This window comes from Orbicella faveolata, unplaced genomic scaffold (assembly GCF_042242905.1).
Source record: "Orbicella faveolata isolate gen_17 unplaced genomic scaffold, um_ofav_v1 contig_46, whole genome shotgun sequence".
Taxonomy (NCBI): Eukaryota; Metazoa; Cnidaria; class Anthozoa; order Scleractinia; family Merulinidae; genus Orbicella; species Orbicella faveolata.
Window position 1 is genome coordinate 19,389,837 of NW_028301576.1, and position 22,664 is coordinate 19,412,500.

At 38.9% G+C, this 22,664-nt stretch overlaps 2 protein-coding genes and 1 pseudogene across 3 annotated transcripts in view; 2 read left to right on the forward strand and 1 right to left on the reverse strand.

The window, feature by feature from the left end:
* Positions 1-1,523: 1,523 nt before the first annotated feature.
* On the reverse strand, positions 1,524-14,539 carry LOC110041257 (uncharacterized). Its single transcript, XM_089278078.1, has 15 exons — positions 14,401-14,539; positions 14,217-14,308; positions 12,833-12,947; positions 10,307-10,413; positions 9,804-9,897; positions 8,793-8,865; positions 8,481-8,555; positions 7,628-7,692; positions 6,621-6,706; positions 6,394-6,431; positions 5,134-5,509; positions 4,517-4,567; positions 4,189-4,262; positions 3,490-3,564; positions 1,524-2,631 (listed from the first exon to the last, which is right to left on the reverse strand). The coding sequence occupies exons 1-15, from the start codon at positions 14,457-14,459 to the stop codon at positions 2,128-2,130; spliced, it is 1,884 nt and encodes a 627-aa protein (XP_089134204.1). The 5' UTR covers positions 14,460-14,539; the 3' UTR covers positions 1,524-2,127.
* A 56-nt stretch (positions 14,540-14,595) lies between these two features.
* Positions 14,596-22,664, forward strand: part of LOC110041282 (uncharacterized) — a 14,875-nt gene continuing 6,806 nt past the window's right edge. The window contains exons 1-3 of one of the 2 annotated variants that reach the window (XM_089278081.1): positions 14,618-14,693; positions 15,202-15,310; positions 22,277-22,664. The exon at positions 22,277-22,664 is cut by the window's right edge and continues 362 nt beyond it. In XM_089278081.1, coding sequence (XP_089134207.1) covers positions 22,279-22,664 — 386 coding nt within the window. In that variant the 5' untranslated portion in view covers positions 14,618-14,693; positions 15,202-15,310; positions 22,277-22,278. Of the gene's footprint in view, positions 14,694-15,201; positions 15,311-22,276 lie in introns of both variants that reach the window. The other variant, XM_089278080.1, reaches the window with a different exon arrangement.
* On the forward strand, positions 17,115-21,032 carry LOC149098775 (uncharacterized; annotated as a pseudogene).

The window sequence follows — 22,664 nt, forward strand, 5'->3', positions numbered from 1 at the left end:
GATAGTTTTAAGAGTATCATTGACATAAATAGCTGTGCCTCCTGCAAGTTTTGGTGAATCACTATGAAAAAAATTGTAATTTGATAGGTCTACATTTGAGATCGAATTAGGATTTAATCTGGTTTCTGTGACAGCAATTATGTCTGGCCTTGAATCAATAGAGTACAGCATGTCATTCAGTAAGGTCAAGTTTTTTGGCAAACTTCTAATATTACAATGGAAAAGAGAAATACCTTTACCTTGAGCATTACATAGGATATTATCAAGCTTAGGGATATCATAGTATTCAGACTGAGTATTTATAAACATTAGATCAGGGTCAGCTTCATCATTTTTATCTGGATTTGGTAGAAGGTTGTAAAGATCAAGCTCGATTAATTGATTTATATTCCTAGACCAATTACTAATAGCAAAGCTAAATTCCCTGTTGTCTAAATTATAGAAGGGAAGAAATTGCAGAGTGTTTACGACGTAGAATTTGACAATTTAGAGCGGTACATTAAGAGATTATTTTCTAAGTATTGCTTATCTGGTCGAGGTAGTCCTCAAACTCTTCATGCGTAGTATTCCAAAAGTCCTAAAAAGTAAAAATAATTTCATGAAAATACAATTTTTAGCAAAAGGAAGAACATTGAGAAAAAACCCTGTCAAAATACCGTTGCTATGGAAACGTCAGTTTCTGATCTCAAGACATGTCATACCAAATTTTTCCTGGATGAAGTTGCAAAGTTACTGACCGCTTTTTACTGTCTTAGACAGCGCCGGCACTTTTCTGAATCGTCCCCTCTCCCAGTTACATCAGGCAATGACCGGCTAAGAAAATATCCCACTCAGAGGAAGGGGACTGAAGCAAATCTAGTTCTCAGAAACGGGCAAGAATTCACTGTAACTGAATACCCCACAGCCGGACTGGTTTTTATCTATCTGGAACAATTTCAGAATAAAGTCAGCTAGTCGAACGCATCGTAATTGTGTTTTCAACATCACTTTTCAAAATTCCTAACTTTTCCCAGATAAAAGTAGGGCTTTCCCTGACCAAATAAATACAAAATGACAGATCTAGTAGCGGTTTCTGGCCTCACCTGAGCTGTCCCATCTACTCGTTCATAAGTTTTCACCAAATTTTCGTTCTTCATTAATGAAAAATATCCCACTGAGATCACAGTGACCCCAAATGTTTCTTCCAGTCTTCAATGGCAATTTCCACCCCAGACTGCCCCATACATATCAAATTGTATTCTTTCAGGCTTTGTTTTTGATTATTTCTTTCCAAAGTTTCGAGAAATTAAAACGCGAGTTGATTGCGGCAGCATTATACAAAAATGTTTAAAAAACAGTTAATACCGAGGAAGGTACAATCAAATCAAATTCTCAAATAAAGTCTCAAATAAAAAGGTGTAGTTACCAAGGAACAAAAGTGACCAAAATTTGGTCCTTGCGACTCGTCCCACAAAATCAAACTGGTTTGAAAAAAAAACTTTCTTGAAATGCTACCAAATTCTTTTCATTAAGTCTGCGCACACTTTTAATTTTTTTAGTTTTCTTTATTTGTATAGTAAGCAATTCTAAGAATGTCTTGGAACTGTAGCTTGTATTTGGAGACCGTTAATGTGGAAAACCTGTATACTGGGAGGGCCAATGACTATAAAAATCCAATCAAAACGCTTTGTCGTCAGTCCGAAATAACCGTGTAAAGGGTCATGAAACTCGTTGAGTACCCGATGGTGTTGTCTTTTTCTATAACGATCGAGTACAGTGTATGAATTTACAAGTACTCGTAAAGATTGCTGCCCCATCTAGCTCGTTCGATGAGACATTGAGCGCACATCGCAATGTTTCGTTGTGCATTTACACGTCACACATTGGGCAGAAAGATGTCGCGTTATTAGCCAAATAAAGGCTGCTAGGACACCCCGTTAATCTGCATCAGAATGAAACTCGAATATATAGCCGGGGCAATTTTGCTGGCCAGTTACAGCAGATGTACGGTGCTGGCATTGCATCTAACGCTGATTAACACAAATACAAATCGCTTACACGGAAAGAAAAGCATTTGAACTTTGGTTTAGTGCAACTAAGCACAACATGGAAACATCCTCCTCAGAACATTGTTTCAAGACGCTATGATTAATCTAAGTCCCCCAAGTTAGTGTCTTGCATTCTCTTGACGAAAGCCTTCTTTTGCTTGGCTACATCAAGAGGCTCTCGCTCTATTGTCGATCCAACCTGTTCAGCCAGTTTTTGAAGCGTTTCCCAAGATGGACCGAGCGATGACTGGGAATCGGTTCCGGCGCTGAGCCCCGATTCTCTTGGTTCAGCGGTGCCAGGATTTGGTCCGGTTGTCCCGTCACGGGCCCCAACAGGTGGCATTTCCTTGATCAGCGGCTTGAAATTTTCTCCATTGCCTTGAAAGTCAGTTGCAGTGTCAAGCTCTTCGATAAGAGGCCTAGTAGGTTTGTCTGGCGGGTTACTGAGCCGCCCAAATCTCTCGTTAATCTCTTCAATGACAGGTCTAGAAGGCGAGGTATAATCCTGGCTTATTACTGAGAGGTCGTCATCTGCAAATTCTTGGATAAGAGGTTTTCCTTTTGACTCCAAGTTATTGTCCAGTTCTTCAATAAGAGGTTTTCTCTGACACGGTAGTGAATTAGAGAGAAAAAAAAAAACACAAGAATAAGAGAGGTAGTTTCATTGTTGTTTTCCTTTCTTCAACAAAACAAATGCACGCGGTATACAAAAAAGTGGGGCAGGCGCCTATCTCGTTTCCCTAGCAAGAAATTGGATTTTCTACCTCTTTCTACCTGGGATTTTCTACCTCTTCTGGATAGGATGCTAGCACATCATCCCCAGCATTTAATTCTTCGGTATCCATTTAGTCACCTGGGTGGTGAGAGGCACTGTGAAAGTGAAGCGTCTTGCCCAAGAACACAACACAGTGTTCTCGACCAGGGTTCGAACTCAGACCACTAGATCCGCAGTCCAGCGCGGTAACTTTGCATTTGCCCACCCCGCCTCCACTGTGATAAAAAGATATCTGTACCATCAATCCCACGGTAGACTAAGAAAAAAAGTGATTTTGTGACCAGGAAGTGAACCATTTTTGGGTTCACAGAAGTGCTTAGTAGTTGTCCTAAATTTATTTCCCTCTTTAACTGCTGTCAATCATGATCGCTAACTGGAAGCGAAGTTTGCATGTGGGACGATCGTCAACGAGACATTGTTCGGCAAGTTTCGATAACTTTCGTATTCATGATCGACAGCAACACAAACTCGGCAAAAGCTGACGGAAAGCGAACCTCGATAACATTATCTCGAATTTTCAAGTGCGCCATTCATAATCCATCGAAATCCTCCCTAATCTAAACCATCCCCATTCCTGCTAGATTTCTCATCTCCCATTTGGTGTTTTTCTACGTCATTAAAACATCACCTTTAGGTTCTCATTAAATTCAATTGTACGTCACTTAACTGAGAGACAGGTAAACTCACTTTGCTATGACTCGAGTTTAAACTGCGAATGAAGAAAGGATCCTTGACATCTACTTCCTCGAGCTCAGGTAAATCCTACAAAGAAATACAGTTCACAGTAAACACTTTTGGATTTCCACTGTTTCCTTGAGCGACTTCATCGACACAGTTGAAATAGTCTGAGAATACATTCTGTACACCATCTTGGTCTGCATAAAATCTTAATGGCTCATATGGATTAGGCTGGCACTTGTCTCCTGTTTCCAAACCATGGTTGAAGCGACTAGAAGTAGTTCGAACTCTCCGAAATAAAAATTATGAGTGATCGATGCTTGTCCATCCCATTTATTAACCTGAGTGGAGAGAGTCGCTGCGAGAGCGAAGTGTCTTGTTCAAAAACCCCACACTTAGAGCCCAGCCTGATCTCGAATCCAGACCGCTTGATCTGAAATCCGTTCCACTACATTTAATCATTAGGCTGGCGCGCACGTCGCCAACGTAAACTGCTCCTTCAAGCTCCCATTTCAAAGTATAAATTCTGCTTACTGATTGCCATAAATATCTTCAAAGTTTGTACTGAGAATTTGGAGGTTAATCAAAACAACATCTCTCAGTTGATGTTTTTCGTTATTCTCATCACTAGTTCGCTGGTAATCCCTTCAAAAGGTAAGGAGGAATTGGGTTTCGGTCACCGTAAGGAGTTTAGAATCATAAACTAACCTCTCGGGGATCAGGAAAATCACTTGAACCGTTTCTCGGTACCTCACTCAGTGATATTGTTTCAATGTCGTCATCTGAGAAAGAAAGAAACGAAAAAAGGTGAAAATAAAAATAAAGGAAATTATTATATGAGCAGACTGATCCATGGCTAAAAGGAGCCTTTTGATTGGTTGCTTGAGCGGTCTGAGTAGTACAATATACCGACCGCTAGGGTGAACCGCTCACCAACTGGTTTTGACGACATCAAAGACTTTTGATACATCTTTGACACATCAAATATTGCACAAATAGCTGGACTAATGCACACTACTGCTCAGCGCCTACATACCTTCCAGTTCAGTGATCAACGCTCCTTCCCCTTTACTTTGCTCTTCTTTACCTGAAGAGAAAGATGGCGGTCCAGTAGAAAATTGGTGAGATCAGAGCAAGCATTTAAAAAAAGTAGTGAAGTTTATGTAGGGCTTATATCACGACCTCTGTAGCATGAATCAGCTATAATAATAGGAGTATTTCTACACACCCCTAGATGGGAAGCTGGTTCTCCCCCCCGTCTTCCCAGCTTAAATTCACCGATACCCATTTGAACACCTGGGTGGAGAGAGGCACCGTGAGAGTAAAGTGTTGTAAAGGCCACCCTGCTTCCAATGATAGAACAGCTCAAATTACTCTTGGTAATTCACATTGGGGTGTACTCTGTCCTAACTCCTCATTGCCAGGAAAAAATATGTGGTGAACGCCCTTTTTTTCTAGCCTGAGGACTGATTGATTTCAACCGGACGATAAACGTCCATTCAGTAAGTTGGGAAACGGCAGTTGCATTTCAAAATAAGCAAAATTATGACTGCCATGACCATTTCGGACTCTATTCATACTGCTGTTTTCATTCTTTATTTATTCAACTTGTTCTCAAACTAGTTACATACACTCGTTTAATTTGCGAATTACCTGTATCCATGACTATCTCTGTTATCATTGGACCAGCCCTCTTTTCTTCATATGCTCGAGACCCGCCAAAGATCCCACGATCACCAAACAGTTGGCTCTTTGCTCCTACGCTAACAGTCTCAATCTCCTCACCGGACTGCTGGTCAGGCACTGAAGCTGAATTGGTAGATTTAAATTCCTCACTGTCGCCTTGAGCGCTGAGGTCAGCAGTGTCACGTTCAACATCACATGACTTGACCTCAGTCTCCTGTGCTTCTTGGGTGGGTATTGGTAGCTGCTCAGTGTTTTGACTGTCTTCGCTGTCACTTGCATCACACGCTCCCTCGCTGATGTCTGAAGATTCTTCTTCCTTTTCTTCATTTGAGGCATTATTCTTCTGTTTGATTAAAAATAAAACAGCAAAAGCAAAGCGCATTAAAAGCGAGAAAAGTTTGCTACCAAATCTCTCTTATTTCACTAAAGATGGAAGAATGCACAATTTAATATACCAAAAAGTGGTCTGTAATGGAACAACCGACACAATTACATGAATGCATGTTAATAATAATATCAGTAATGTGTAATCAAACTAAGATCAATGTTTACTGCAAGAATCTGCTGACCTACTCAAAAGTGCATGTCTGATCTGATCGCCCAGGGGGGAAACTCCCGTATGAAAGAGACGGGGATGCTCCACGCCTCCCTTATGGGGGCAAATCACAAACTTTGTTCTCAGTTAGGCTGTTAAGGACAAAAATCCAAACGTTTCAGACGACGAGGAATCTTTTGGGTCGTATGCAAAAGAATTAAAATCAAAAACGACATCATACTGTTTTGGTGGTCTAAGTCATTTATGTACAAAAGAAATTAGTTGTGATGTCCCTCCGGCTATCATTCAACAGCCCCTTTTAAAGTGGTATCTTTTTAGCTGTCAAATAAAGCTTGAACCACGCCCAAACTGGTATCCTATAGGGGCTAATAATTTAAAATTTCTGGCGAACGTCTCTGTCCCTTTCATATAGGATCCCCCCAGCATGATCTGATTTGACAGATTGGTTGTTGAAAGGCATAATGAATAATTTATAACATAAGCAGAATGGACAACAATCTGGTACATCAAACTCAAATTAATAAAGAACAAAAAAAGTTGATTGGACCCTTTTACTGGTTAAATGTTTTTCTACGTATGTTCTTGCATTTAATTACAATACAAATGGAGTTGTTTAGTAAAGCATCATGTCTGCATATTCCAACGAACAAAAGAGCATGTTCAGTTCTTACATTTTCTTGATTTCTTCCTTCTCTCATTTTTGACAATGCTGAGGAAAGGAATAAAAACTTATGGTAAGAGAAGATTAAAAAGTATCGTTAGTAAGCACTGCTACGGTACATGTAAAATCAGTCCACACAAAAGAACAAAGAAGAACCACAAAATAAAGTGCAGTCACATAATAATATAATTTCAAATAAATTTATCTTCTTGCACATTCACCTTGCATAAAGCTTACCATTCACACTGTCCATAATTTTTTGCTGCTCTCTTGTAATCCACCGCTCTCTTTCTTCTCTTTCAGCCTCCACTCCTCCCTTCTCCCTAGAATTCAAAGACATTAATAAATTAATAAAAGTCACCTGTGTGGATAAAAATGATATGCACGGGTTCGTAATCCATTCCAGCCCTGATTAAAACAAGTTCACCTGGCTTGAGCTCGCGATCCAATCAAAAACCAGCACTTGGTCAGCGATCAACTTCTCTAAACTTCAGCCCGTGATATAGTCATGTGATACTGGTTAGCAGATTCCTTGATTTGACAGTTGTCAAATTGACAATAACATGGATGTCAAAGATGTATGCTATAAGCCAAGGCTGCATGTCTCCGTCAACCAGTTAGCTGGAGTCTAGCATCACCTTGTTGCACAATGTTGCCCTCGTTGTACGTACACACCTCAAGGCAATACCGCCAGCCAAGATGAGAATGAGAATTCCTATGTGTATTGTGCTCTGCTTGGTGACCCTTTGGGCCACTGGAGCTCCGCTATCAGACATCCTTCTACAGACAATTAAAATGATATATCCCACATGTGAGCATATCATTATTTTTTATCCCCACATGTGTGATTTCATTTTTGTCGCTTTAACTTGCCCTTGAAATTTGTTGGTGTATGATTAAAAACATCTTTGGATCTTCTTCAGAAATCTTTCGTTGGCAATCTTCAGCAATCTTCAGAAATTTTTGGGAAATTTTGGAAATGTTGGGAATCATTCCTCTGGCCTTCAGACAGCTTTCAGAGAATCTTCAGAAATCTTCAGAAAGTGGTCAGAAATCTTTCGAGAATCGCCAAAAACATTGTTATCTGATTATGAGAATTTTATATAATAGACAGAAAATTATATGGTTGCTTGAAGATACTAAATTTCTCATCCCATGTTGAAAAATCTTTCTCAACACTCAAAGAGAAATTTTGTATCCTGCGCAGCCATGTAAATATCTTTTATATGTGAATTAATTCTCACCATGCTTCTGCACAGGCTCGTTCTCTTGGGAACACTGGTCGGTCGTCAAGGTATCTCAGGCCTTTCTGTATCAAAAGGACATTGAACACACATAGTTATTCTGTTAGTATCTAAACGGACTTGGTCGATTTAGAATCTTGACAAGAATCTAAACAGAGATTCTAAGTATATTTTTCAATTGTGTGAACTTATGTGCTGTTCTGGATTAATAATATCCAGACCCCTCCCACAGAGGGTTCTTTGCTTTGACCTACCCCCCACCCACCCCCAAATTCCAGTTTTGGTTCATACTTTCCTTTAAAAACGTTGGCTTTTGAGGTCCCCCCCCCCCCCCCCCCCGCCCCTCTTCACTTGGAATTTCCAAATGATATAACCCTTCTTGGAAATTTCCTGGTAACTTACTGTCATTTATTGCAAAGTAACGTACGTGCGTTCTTCACACTTGGTAATCAATATGTCAGATTTTATCATTTCATAGGAAATGGCCTTTTGCATTGTTAAACAGTCACTGATCTATACATAACATTTTCAACTCACCCCCAGCCCCCATTCCCCACCCTCATCAAGAATTGATGTATTAAAGCTTCATCCCAACACTGCAACTCTCACGAACTTTTTCAACCAAAGAACTGCTCATCTTAATTTCAGCCGTCCCCCTTAAAATGTCAGGATCTCCCTCTAACCTCATAACAAAGCAAGTTTCCTGGTCATATAAAATTTTGAAAAACACTTTAAATTTCTAGCCTGTCCTGCATGACCAGTCATCATAGACAAAAATATAAACATATATAAGTATCAACATTAAAAAGGTGGCATATGTGACATATTCATCAGAATAAAACAATTCACTCACTATTTTGATGATGAATGTTTTCCTGTAATTCTTGATTTTCTTGATGACAGGGTTACCCATCATGTTAAGAACATGCTATTTGAGGAAGGAAATTAAAGCAATCTTATTACTTTAAATAATTTTGAATTTGATCAAAGTACAAGAACTTGTTAAACAACTGATGAATGTATTTCAATTGATCATAGAAATAGTCACAGCACTGTACAGGTGAAATAATTTATACGTACTTGCTGTATGTACATATGTACACTAAATGGGCTGTACTGAATTCAAGTATCAAAGTTTGCAAATGTTTATTCTCAACAGACTTACAAGATTTTTCATGGAGGCAAAGACTTCTAAGACATCAGGATCATCTATTCTGTTGTGTGACACATCCACAACACTGAGGACAGACATAAACAGTTACTCTGTTAAACAGTTTTGAAATATTACTGCAATAACAATTTATTGTAATCACTTCTAAAACGAAAAATATCATCTCATTTGTTCAACATCCAAAAATCAAATCTAATTTTAGTTATCTATTTTTAAAAAATTAAAATTTTTCCAAACTCAAGAAACAGACTTGTTCTCATCTGGTAATTAACATATAAGTGAACATTTTTAAGCCAAATAAAAGAATTTCTCTTTATTGTTTAAATTCAGCCATTATAGTAATAAATAGGGTATCAATTAGGCCATTTTGGACATAAAAAGGGGGTTGATTTTGGCCGTTTTGGTCGTACAGGTAAATGGTGGTTTTTGCACTCAATTAAATTGGGAATGATTTTTAGGAGAAGCTAGTTTTTCATCATTATTCATAAGGCCATCAACAGAAGCCCTTCACAATGCCTTTATAAACTTAACATCAGTCTGAACTAGGTAACTAATTATAAGGCAGGTCTGAAACAGGGTATTGATTAAAGGGTGAGGTCATAAATAGGGTTACCGTATCAAATTTTTGGTCAGGTCATAAATAGGGTAGGGAAAATCAATGATTTTTGTCATAAACAGGGTAAGGGTTTTGGGAAGTAGGCTGCACAACCCCACAAAATTTTTTTTTTTTTGGGGGGGGGGGGGGGGGGACTTCATAAAGTTATGAAAATTCGGACCAGCTTTAATCCTATGGTCCAATTTATTGATAATATGCAGACTACAGAATATAGTTCCAGAAGTATCCACACCCACTATCAGAAGGACACTGTATAATGCACAAAATATCTGAGGGGTGGAGTGGGGATCACAAACCTCCTGATGATTCCAAATCAAACAACCTTCTTCATGGAGGGTCAGGATCAATATTTTCTGGAGAAACACATTGTTAAAATGAATATACTGTACCTCAGATTATGACATTCTCCTAAATGTTTCAGGTCATCTGCTGTTGATAAACGGTTGTGTGATATCTGTAGTGTGCTCAGTTTGGGGATGGCACCTGCAGTGGTGCAAAGAAAACAAAGAGAATCAGAATTTTGCCATTTGATCATGAACAACAAGAGAGAATAGAATCTGACTGATCAGCGATCCAGTGTGTACTTTTACTTGTCAGGAAATGCAAAGATGTGGTTTGGTTTTCTAAGCTACTGTACAGTGCAGAACAAGCAAGATTACCATCCTTTAGTGTATATGTATCTGTGAAGATGGAAATTATGCTAGATACTTTATAATTAATTCCAAGACATTTCACTAATCAGAAAACAACTTAAACTGACTGCGTAATAAAGACTATTGTAAAAAGTACAGCAAGAAACATATAATTTGGTTTTGAAATAAAGTGCACTTTTGATTAGGAGGTACTGAAGAAGTTTGGAAAGCAATATAAACTCAACAGAAGTACAACTTACTTATATTTTCAATTTTGTAAATGGTGTTATTGCTGACATTAAGAGTGTCCAGCAGTTGTAGATGATCCAAATTATCTATCTTTGACAGAAGGTTCTGCTGCAAATACCTGGTAAATAGATTTAGATAAAGTGACATTCGATTTCAGTGCAACTACTCCAACCAAGGCCACCCGACCAAATCTTCCTCAAATTTATTGAGTGAAAATTGAGGAGGTTAAGAATAGTTTTCCAACAAATTATCCCTGTAATCGAGTGGTACATTGCAAAGGCAACAGATTTTGTTGGATGACCTTGGTAGGAGAAGTTGCACTGTAAGAAAATGGCTTGAATGCCTTTAAAACTATTATTAATAGCAACTTTCAGTATTTAAGACTCTTTAGAATGAAGGATGACTGTGTTACATTATGCAGTACATCTTTGATATATTTCCAGTTACAGTGTACATGTTCTAAACATCAAGATTGGTTACATATAATTACCTACTGCATGTACATGTATGCAGTTAAAGGGGCCCTGTGATAATTGCATGGCCGTTGTGTTTTACATGGGGCATACATGCATTACTATAATAGCATGATTACAATCTCTTGAGTATTACCTGAGTCACTAGCCTAAAAAAAATTAAACCTGGGAGGTTGCCAATTTTGCATAAAAACTAGAGCTCTACCAATTAACCACAAAAATGCAACAAATATTCCAAAATCCTCCCCTCCCCCTGCCAGACATGCAAAAAAAAAAAAACAAACAAAAAAAAAAACCAGCCAATTGAGAGTGGAAAATATACTTTAAATTAAGTGTTTTCCTAATAACATCTGGGAGATTTGGTGACCCATATGGGAGATTTGGGAGAGTTGTCATGGATGCACAGTGTACATGTATCATAACTGGTACTCTTGGCGTCTAAATTAATGATAAAAAGAAACTGAAAATGGCAATTTTAAGCTTTCAGAAGCTATTCATGATGCAATTGCACCCAAGAGAGTCGAGGAGAACTCAACAATGATGTCATGCTCCTCACCTGCAACTTGGGCTCAAAGAGCAAACTTCTGAATTCTATTAAGCTTTGCTTGAGCATGGTACCTTATAACTGTACATATCATTGGAAAATGCCTTTATTGCTGAATTATGTTATATGTACTATTTCCAAAACGAGAGCGAGTGTTTCACCGAGAAACAAATGAAAGCACAAGGCCGCAGGCCGAGTGCTTTTATTGTTTTGAGGTGTTTGGATACCCCGATGAAACACGAAGCATGAGTTTTGGAAATAACTTCTCATGACCACTCTTAAAGAAATAATAAACAAAGACTTCCAATTAGAATTGTTCGCTGTCTAACATTCCTTCCTCGATAATTTCAATATCAATGATATTTTTTACCGGCGTAATTAATTTGCATTTATGGTGCGATTTAATTTATTCTGAGATGTGAAAGTTGCTGCAGTTGCCAGCATTTACAAGTTGTCATTCAGTCAGGATGTATATCGCAAGAAAGTTGTTCGAGAGATTTTGGTAGCCGAAAAGTGTGGAGGATGAGAAGAAAAGTGTTGATAATGTAGTACCGAAAGCAACAGCTTATAAAGCCAAATGGTCGTGTAAGGTTTTCGAGGAATGGAAACCGCATCGATTAGTGAAGTCCTGTACTTTGGAACCCGGTGGTCTTTTTACCACGAAAGACTTTGAAGAAAGAGTGCAAACTTTGGAAACGGCCATTACAGATATGCCTGCATGCAGTCTCAACTACTGGCTGTCGAAGTTTGTTCAAGAAGTAAACAATTCTTCTGGGGAACGTTATCCTTCCCGTTAGTTGTACTCGATTATTTGCGGACTGAAGCGCCACCTTTCTGATGTAAATGGAAGTGCTGCATTGAACCCTTTGGACATGTCCGACCGAAGGTAAGTTACATTTTTTGGGGATAAAATTTGGTTTGCGTAAACTACTTGTGTGCATTGTTTTTAATACTACTTTTTTTCTTTCGCTTTCTTAGGTTTGTGACATTTTGGCGTGTTTTGGATGCAGAAATGAAAGAAGCAACGCGAATGGGTGTGACTTTGAAAACAAAAGGAGACACACTGTAAAAGCTTACTTCTGAGTAATAAATATTCATTGATTTTGTGCAAGTTTCATTGTGCATATTTTAGTGGTATATACCACTCTCACTGGAGAGTGGTATACTGTTTTTCATTGGGTATCCAAACACATGCACGTGATGTGGTATACATCTTGTGGTTGGTAGTTGACCTTATGAATTATTAATGAGTTTGAGAAATATGGGTTATTGACCAAGCTTGTTCAGTCAAGATGGCTGAATATTGGCCAAGTTCTTTTTTTTTTTTGCGTGTTTATGGTTTGATTGAGCGGGCAAGATAGCACCATCTTGTCCACTCTCAGTCTGGTAGCCAGTCACAGTGTAGGATTTGGTTCACCTTGCCCACTCACTGAGCTAGCCAAATAATAAAGTATAACAACAACACATACTGTAAGTCATCAGGCCAGGTTCTTAGTAGAAGCACTAGAAAAAATACTTACAAGCATCGCAGCTCTTTCTGATTGTCCAGATTTTCAATCTTGTGAATTCCATTACATTCCAGCCAAAGACATTTCAGTCCTGTATATTCTTCAAGGTTTTCTATCTTGGCAAAGCCTGCAGCAACAATTTTAAAAAACTTGCTAACATTTTGCACATTTACAATACAATAAAATAAATGTACAACAGGTGCAAACAAATGCTTAATTGAGAAGTACAGGTCTTAAATATTTTGTTAATTTTCAAGGGTCACATAGCCTCCAAATTTTTACAACACCTTCTCTGTCAGCATTTCTTTCACAAAGCCATAGTAAGAAACTCTCAGACTTGCAGGAAAAACACTACTCCCCAGGTTTCTCACAAAGTCTAAACTTGCCATTAACAACCCCTGATATATATAATGTATCACCATAGAAACAACCACCATGTACAGTGGCTGCAAGTCTCATGGTTAATAAGCTTAACCAAGTAGCTGATAATATAGGAATGGCCATTTGAAAAATTTAGTTTCCTCCTTGACACAGTGGAGAGATGAAATCACACTGAAGCCAAGGGATGTGTTAATAATAATTATTTGTACCAAATATAGGACAGAAGCTCAAGAAGGCTGGATCTTTCCCCTATTTTGAAAACAGAAAACCAATTAAGGCAGGCCTCCATAATTTGAGGTAAGAAGTTTAAATCGCTCCACCATCAGTCAAGTACTCCTTTATTTTTTGAGCAATAAAAAGGACCCTTTTCATTCATGTGTGTGACCTTGTTTGCTCAAAACGAAAGTGTTTTTCTTTAACAAATAAAGAACCCTAAGCCATGTATAAAACACGACAGGCATTTGAGAACATGAGGGAAATGTAGAAAACACAAGCCACAGGGGAGCGTTTTTCTACATTTCGAGTGTTCTCAGTTGATGGGGAGGTAGGGCTGTAACCATGACAACTTTCTTTTGGTGAGTACCACTACCATTTTTAAAAAAATGAATATAATTTATAGCATATCTTCATCTGCATCTACATTTATTGAGTCAGCAGAAACTATATACAGTAATCGCCCTAACTTTTACATAATAATTATAACATACTGCTAATTAAAACATTGAATTTAATATAAAAATACACATAAAAATGTAAATAATAAAATAATAATAAAATTCAATAAAAAATACATAATATAATAATATAATAATAAATAATAATAATAATGATAAAATTAAATAATCAAAAACACTAGTGATGTCTAACTAACTAAACTTATAAGCAATTGCTTAATTTAGACTCAAAACTTTGTAAAGATTCTGAGGTTACAACATATTAGAGGGGAGACTATTCCTCTAGGAAAAAAATATTCGTAACATGATTTTGATGTACTATGCTTGATGGGACTACATACCTTTGTAATGAAGGTAAAGCACATCATTTAGATACGGTGTTCTGTACAATTTATGATCTTTGCAAAGTTGGAATAAGACCTTCTTTGTAATCCTGTTAGGTTCAACCATATCAAACAAATACAAAAGTGAGCATGTGTCAAACACATGTGTTCAGTCTATGAGTAATATTTCCCCTCTTTTTACCTTGGATAGTTGTCTTCTTCTTTTTGAATTTTCTCGTCCATTAAAACGGCAGTTGGCATGACTTAAAAACGATAAATGTACACGATACAACACCTCTAACTATAAATTTTCAATATGGCGCCCACAAGATACAGCACTAGTTTCCTAGCAACGACTGATTCGACCCAGTCTCTCTCTCTCTCTCTCTGTCTCTCTCTTTCTCTCTCTCTCTCTCTTGTTGATCGGCTGCGGAAGCTGTGAGACAACCCCGGGAGACAACGCGAAGCTCGTTCAAGAACGTCAGAGATTATCAGGTGGGAATAGAAGTTAGTGTCTATGTTCGTGTTAGCTTAACATTTACTAAGTTGGGCTGTAATTTATTTTATTCCGTTTAGTTTTCACGAATATTTATTTGTAACACTGTGTGACACGTACCCTGTCCGACACTGGCGCTTAAATATATTTAATCAGAAAGCTCAGATTATATTTAGAATACGTTTAAATGAAAATCCTGAGACGAAAAACCCTAGTTTTTGTCATACGTTAACTGAATTCCGTCTGATCTTGGATCCTTACTCTCATAGTTTGTCCAATCCGGCAGGCTTAATTTTAAAGTTCGGCACGACTAGTTAGTGCTCTTACCGTCGCCCATGCATGGCGATCTGAATTCATAACCTGCTGCATCAATGTTTTCCAGCATTTAAAATGGCCCTTAGCAAAGCAAAGTTCTTCCGATCTTTGGCGCGCCTGAATTAAATTCGACGTTTGAAACCACGGCTGTTCTTTTGTCATGCCAGTAACACAAAGCTTATTTAACCGCAGGGGATGACAGACTATAACTTCAAACAATAAGGATGGGCCAATACCGACAAACAAAACAAACAAACAGAAACTTTATTTCCGTGTCAATGAAGTTACTTACAATATTAAAGTAAGTTAATAAGAATTAAAATTTCAACTTGAAATCTAATAATTTAAACCTATAATAATTAGTTTATAATTAAGAAATAGAAAATATGTACCGTGTTTCTATCGAGTTTTAGTATAAATCTACTAGCGTTCTATCACGAATGCCGTTCTCTGATTGGCTATGCTACTCACTATCTATTTAAACAATAGAGTGTTTCTGTCGAGGAACTATCGGCTGATAGTTGCCCCGCGGAAATTCGATGTTCTTAAAACAAAATATTTGCCCGAGAAGCGAAGCTTCGAGGGCAAATATGCTAGTTTTTAGAACATCAAATTTCCAAGGGACAACAATCAGACCGATAGTTCTGAGACATAAACACCCTCTTGTCTGTATTGTTCACCACTAAATTTTTTTCCGCGCGCCAGTTCACAATTCATATCGAATTAGTTTCAACTTTTTTGAATGAAAGCCGTGAAAAGTCGTTAAAGCCAACTGTAAAAAAGAAAACAGACAAAAACCCACTTAATACATATCAATTGTTTACTTTCTGTAAGCCCGTTTCTTTACACAAACATTTTCACGGACGAGTACTATCCATCCAGGTATTTTCCTTGGACGGGCACTATGGGTAGGGACTTTAAGATATATTATTACTGGCTAGCCCCGTGAGCGGGCAGGATGAATCAAATCCTGTGTTGTGATTGGCTACCCGAGCGGGCAAGATGGAGCTATCTTGCCCGCTCGGGACTACCCGCAGTGTCCCGCAAGAAAAATTTCCCCGAAAGCCATATAATAAATCCTTTATTGACCAAGCTTGTTCGGTCAAGATGGCTGGATATTGGCCTCGTTCTTTTTTTGCGAGTTTATGGACCTCGACTCCGTCTCGGTCCATAAACACGCAAAAAAAAAGAACTTGGCCAATATCCAGCCATCTTGACCGAACAAGCTTGGTCAATAACCCATACGTACGGTTAGGTTGTAGTACGGCGGCAGTTAGTGAAGATCACTTCCGGTGACGTCATGACGCGCGTACCAGTACGGCTTTCGCGCCGTAGCCTTGCTTTCTACTACGGGAAAGTGCTTGGTTTCACGTACTCTTCACTACGTGAGTATAAGCCTGCTGTTTACTTCTCATTTTAACGCTTTTTTCACTGTTTGAACAACCTAGTTTGAAGGTAAAGTTCTCAATCATAAAAATCAGTTCTAAGATCTTTGTTTCTTTGTCATTTGTACAGAAAATTTGAACGATTTTTTAAAACACGTACCTACCGCGAGATGATCAATTCAGGCAATTAGTATCGGGCCGAACAGCCGTAGATAGGAAAGATTCGTATGTTCTAATCTGAGCTATAATTGTTTATCACTGTTCAAATGTATTTTATTATAATCGAAAGTTTTGTATTTTCGGGCCTATCACGTAATCGTTGCACGAACAAGAGATAATCTAATCGGCGCAGGTCGCGGGTAAATTGTCGCGGGTCCAGAAAATTGTCGCGGGTCCGAAATAACAGTAACAATAACAATAGCTATAAAAATATTTAAAAATATATATATATATCGTATTTTCAATAGCTTGAAAATGAGCGGTTAATCAATTTTAAAATTTTAGTTCATGTGCGCCCTTTTCCGCGCAGTGGGGCGCTTAAATGCGAAAATTGATTTGAAGTCCTCTGAAATGGCTGGAAATGAATCTAAAATTAACAAACGTGATATTAAATTTTAATAATAATTTTAATTGCTCCTGGTTTCTGATATCTATGTATTCGTCATATGATAAAAAAGAAACCATCACGAATATCTGAGACTAAATCGCGAATGCCATAATTTGAATCTCGTGAAAAGTGGGGGCAAAAGCCCTCCCAGCCCCTCCCCTGCGCGGTGCCTGCCTTGTACCTTGTACTGGACATACGTCAGTCTGTCACTCTGCGACACATCCCTTTGATACGTTTCAGTGTCGAAGAGCTCAATTTTTAGAACTCTGTTCCCTCGTCTTTTTAAACTGTATACAGTTGTCTATATTTCGTGTTGTTGGTCAGTCTTATTTTACATTGATCACCTGAATCAAGAATCTCTCCTTCAGTGAAAGAAACAGCAAAGCCGGAGACAATCTCCACAACCACGTGGAGTTGGCGCTGTCTGGAAATATATATTTTTTTCCAGAATCTCGCTGCATACTACACCAGTCTACTGGGTCTGAGTTGCTGTATACAGATGTCCATATTTCGAGGCATCGTTCAGTCTCATTTTACATTGATCACCCGAGTCAAGAATCTCTGCTTCAGTGAAAGAAAGAGCAAGGCCGGAGACAGTTTTTACAACCACGTGGAGTTGATGCTGTCTGGAAATATACTTTTTTCAGAAGTTTTATGCATACTACACCAGTCTACTGGGTCTGAGTTGCTGTATGCAGTTGTCTATATTTTCTGGCAGCGTTCATTCTTATCTTACATTGATCACCCGAGTCAAGAATCTCTGCTTTAGTCGAATTCGTGTATCATTGCGGTGACCATACCTGCCCTTCGAAGCCCGTGATATCTAAGCCGGTCGAGGATGTAAGGCGGACAGTATCTCAAAACCCAACTCTAACTCCCTCTCAAATTCAAAGTAATATCATACTGTCGATGATGAAACAAAGAAGTGACTGGGCTTCAACTGAAAAGGCGGCTATTGAAACACTTGACAAAAAAATGGATCTCAAATGAGAAACAAGAAACGAGAAAGAACAACGAACCCCATGGACATAATATTGAGGCTATAGTGCACTTTAAACAGTTTTCTGATTCTCGTAATCCATATCACATTTATAAACTAAACGACAGACGCGGCAACCCAGATAAACCATCTTTCGTTTTTAAAACAAGTTAACTGAAGGCCTCATTTGCTCTCAATATGGATGAGACATCTTAAGGTCATTCCACTGAAATAGAACCTGCACTGAGATTTTTGTGAAACTTTGCCTATTGATTGTTTATATTATAGGAACTCAAATTTTGAAATAAAAATGAGGGGTCCCCATGTTCGTTTAGGAGCAACAGCACCTTGTTTATACCCATATAAATCCTTATAATAGCATCATGATTGTAGTCACGATTGCTTGCTAAATTCACGTTTCCGACGATTGTTTTTTGTCCTACACTGAGAATTGGTCCATATTTATTTTACACAGAGAAATTTATTACTCAGTTCAAAACAACAGAAAAAAATATTAGGTCACCATACTCGTTTGCGAGTAAATGACGATTTACCTCTATGGCGAGGTCCAGCTGTAAACAAAAAGCCGCCATTTTTTAATGCGCGCGCGCTAATCACGCGTGAAATTATGCGCAGTAGGGATGCGCAGTGCAATACTGGAGAATGACCTTAAGTAAGGAATTTTGCTTTTTCAAGTGAAAAGTGAAAAGGTGCAACGGCTTTGTATCGCTTACCGCAAGTGTATATCACCCCATTTTACGAAAGCTGGTACCACTCGCAACGATGGAATGTGAAACAAAGGACGTCTGCAACGTAGAACTGTTTTAACGAAGTGTTAAGGAAAGAAGAAAAAGGACTAAAATTACTTCTTTAACCCAAGAGGTTGGGTAACAGACATGGCTGGATCAAATATGGAAGGCCTGAAAAGAGCTATTGGTCCAGATGCGCTGAACAAATTGAAGACTTGCGCATTTCACTTCAAAGAGCGTAGAAATAGGCAAGCGAGAAAGCTAAATGAACATGATAGACGAAATTTTAAAGACCTGTGCAATGCTTTGCTCGAAGCAGTAAGTCCCACAGCTTACGAGAAATCAAAGGAAGACTTAGAAAACTTTGTCGCAGAAAGCGAGGAGAGGAAATATCTCCAGAGCTGGATCGAGTGGTGGCACAAAAGACGGAATTACTTCTTTCGTGCTTTCGTGCAGTTTGAATGTGCTCCGAAAATGAACCACGCAGAGCTTATCCACGCAAGTTGGGTCAAGAGGAACAGAATGAACATGTCCTTGCTGGATGCGGCATATGCAGATTCTCGGGACAGTATTTAATTTGAAGCGGCGACATATAAAGCATTCCAAGATGGTACAGGGAAGGGTGGAACAGGCCCATATCTTCAAGAAAAACAAAATAAAGCAACAAGAGATCGGATCCGCGGGGCTCAACGGCTCGAAAAGGACCTGATCAGGGAGGATCTTTGTGACGAAGACAATATATCAGCTTCTCATGATACGCCTGGAAGCCCCAATCCCTACGATCGCCACAATGCTAGTGTCAGTCAAACGACAAAGTCTGCCGGAACACGAGAAGGACGGTACCGACCTACTCGTAGTAAAACCTTTATCGATAGGCTACAAACGGCAAAACGAGAGTAGGAAGAACTCAAGACAAAATCAATGGACTTCTCCACAGCCCATCAAAGAGCCTACATCGTAGTAAACCTAAGAAAAAATTCTAATCATAAAGTAGAAATAGGAAAAAGTCCCTCTTGTGGTTGTGCAGATTTCGTGAAGAATTCTGGAAAAGAATTATGTAAACATATAATATGGACATTACTTAACATATGTCGACTGCTGGAGAACAGTAATCTGTTGCATCAGCTGTTTTTAACTGATAACGACGCCTTGTCTGTTGTTGCAAATTCCTACTCAGTCATTCCACAAAATCTGATGTATGAAAAGGGCACCAACAAAACTAGAAAAGAAATAATACAGAAACTTCTTTCAAATGACCCTCGTAGTAAAAACCAACAAGTCTGGACTCTAGAATTAAAGAAGAAGAAAAGAGGACCAGCACCAAGATGCCGGGCTTGTAGAAGAAACAAAATGAAGATGAGTTACCCGTCAACGTTAAAGGGCTTTATGTCCCTTATGAACAGAATTTCGTTACAGAAACAATGTTTTATTTTTGTCCGAAACAACAATGCATAAACAATATTCCGCATTAGACTAATTTAAAACCACCGGACAGAATCAGACCGGACAGATCGATTGGTGACGTCACAATAGCAGCTTTGAAAGATAATGGTTTACCTTTGAAATACTGTAAAGTGGTTACTAATTTTAGGGATCGATGCGTTTGAACTTCGTGGGCTCGTTGTTTGTCTAGCTGAAGGGATGAGCTTGAATTTTGAGAGTTTGCTCCCTACTTCTTGCAAATAATAAGAAACTAAAATTTTAAAATTTATTATCCGCTAATTTTAAAGCTATTGTTATTTTTATTGTTTTTGGAAAACTAGGAAACAATAAAAGTTCAATTTTTCGGACCCACCATAATTTTCTGGACCCGCGACAACTTACCCGCAACCCGCGACAATTTACCCGCGACCCGCGACACGCACCGATTAGATTATCTCTACGAACAACCTCTCCGTGTTGAAATCGAGCTTTTTTATATCAGAGTTTATATTTTATTTTGTGGTTGGAGTTACAGGCGGTTCTATCAAGTTCTAAAGGGCAAATCTGAGTTCTGGGAGATGTAAGACGGATACAGGAGGAGGAAATCATTGTCATTAATCAAGCCTATTTCGTATGAAAGTAGAATAATCTCTGGTTTCCTTGAAAGTAGTCATTTTTGTGAAGACACGTAGAGACTGTACACACCGTTGCCGTACAGCAGAATTTTAATCATTTGAGTTTGGCGGGTAAAACACTGTTGTCAGCCTAGTCCTTCACGGCCAAAGTAGCCGTAGTAGCACCTCGCCGTAGCGTATCTTAAAGTCCCTAGTGTCTCTCCGCGAATGCTATCGCGTCACGTGATCAATTTAAACTAATAAGAATCGGAGAAAATTTAGTGGTGAACTATAATTGGTGATAGATAGTGAGTAGCGTAGCACTGTGCCCTTGTTAACAAAAGAACAGCCGCTTCTTGACGTTTTCGAGTGTCTGTAGAGAGGATTTAGATAAAGTTTTGAACGACTAGTAGATTTATACTAAAACAATTAGATTATTCGCTCTCGATTTCTATGCGTGATCGTGATCACGCGATCGGAATCTCGAACTCATAATCTAATTGTTTGATAGAAACACGATTTTTAACCAATCCGCGCGCGTATTTTCTTAGGACTGTTTTCTAATATAAGACATCAATGACTAGCATTAAAGGTTTCATCAGTAAAAAGATACCGGTACTACATACAACCTCGTTCTCAGGGTCTCTCATGTTTCCGCCCTCTCCTCTCTCGCTCTAGGGGGGCGGAAAGATGGGAGACCCTGGGAACGAGGTTGTGTGTATATGTTGTACTACATATGGGCTATGCCTTTCGATACTGCACGTGACTTGACCACGCTTTTCTCCTTCTGAGCCTTCGTTTTTCTGGTCAGCACCATAGGAGGTACGCAGTTGTGTGCAGTGGACCGTGGTGGGCGCTTATACAAGGTTGAGTGTGAGGGGGGACGGGGTGGAGATGGGTGCTTATTCGAGGCTGGGAGCTTATTAACTTTTACTGCGTTTAGGATGGGCGCTTATTCGAGGTGGGTGCTTATTCGAACAAATACGGTATGTTATTGATTAGAACTGAATCGAATCTTGGAGCGTAACCGCTTTTCAAAATGATTCAGTCCGTATTATGCACTCACGGCACCCCAATGCCAGATGAAATAGGAATCGATTTAAATTCTTTTCTCCAACAGCTTCTTCCTCAAGTGATAAAGCTTCGCATCAAGCGGTTAACATGAAACCGGTAAATTTACCTCATCTAAGTGGTTGGGAAATGTTACATTTTGTAACGTCTTGCAAGAATCAAAGCAAGCACGTAAACAAACCCTCAAGAGTGCACATTGCGGAAGTCAATCTCGTCCCTAGAGTCTGCCCGTTTTCGGTCAGTGGTGACCACACTGGCCCGCCCTCCGATTTCTCGGGAGGTCGACCCAGAGGTCTCGATTTCTTGGTGCTAAACAAACGGATTGCGGGCTCTGGGTATGAGATTGGCGGTTACTTAAAAGTGTGAATCCAAAAATAAAGTGGTGTTAAAATTTTGAACTTCTCATAAAGGGTCATGTATCTTTGTATTTTTTGTTTTAGTCATGTTTAACGAAACATCGAGCGTCGACGCTTCTTTTTATGAGACTCTTCTTGTCGATGACACCATGACAAGTTTGGATTTGAGGGGAAAAAACATTAGTGACAATGGCGCGCTTTCTCTGTCGGCAGCATTAAAACTCAATGACACCTTGACTAGTTTAAATTTGAGCGAGAACAACATTGGCGATGCTGGTGCGAGTGCTATCTCTGAGGCGCTTGATGTCAATAATACCTTGACCACTTTGAACATGAGCAAGAACAATATTGGAGACACTGGGGTGCATAATCTCTCGATGAGTTTACGAGTCAATGACGTGTTGACCAAATTGGATTTGAGCGGGAACGACATTGGCGATGCTGGTGCGAGTGCTATCTCTGAGGCTCTCGA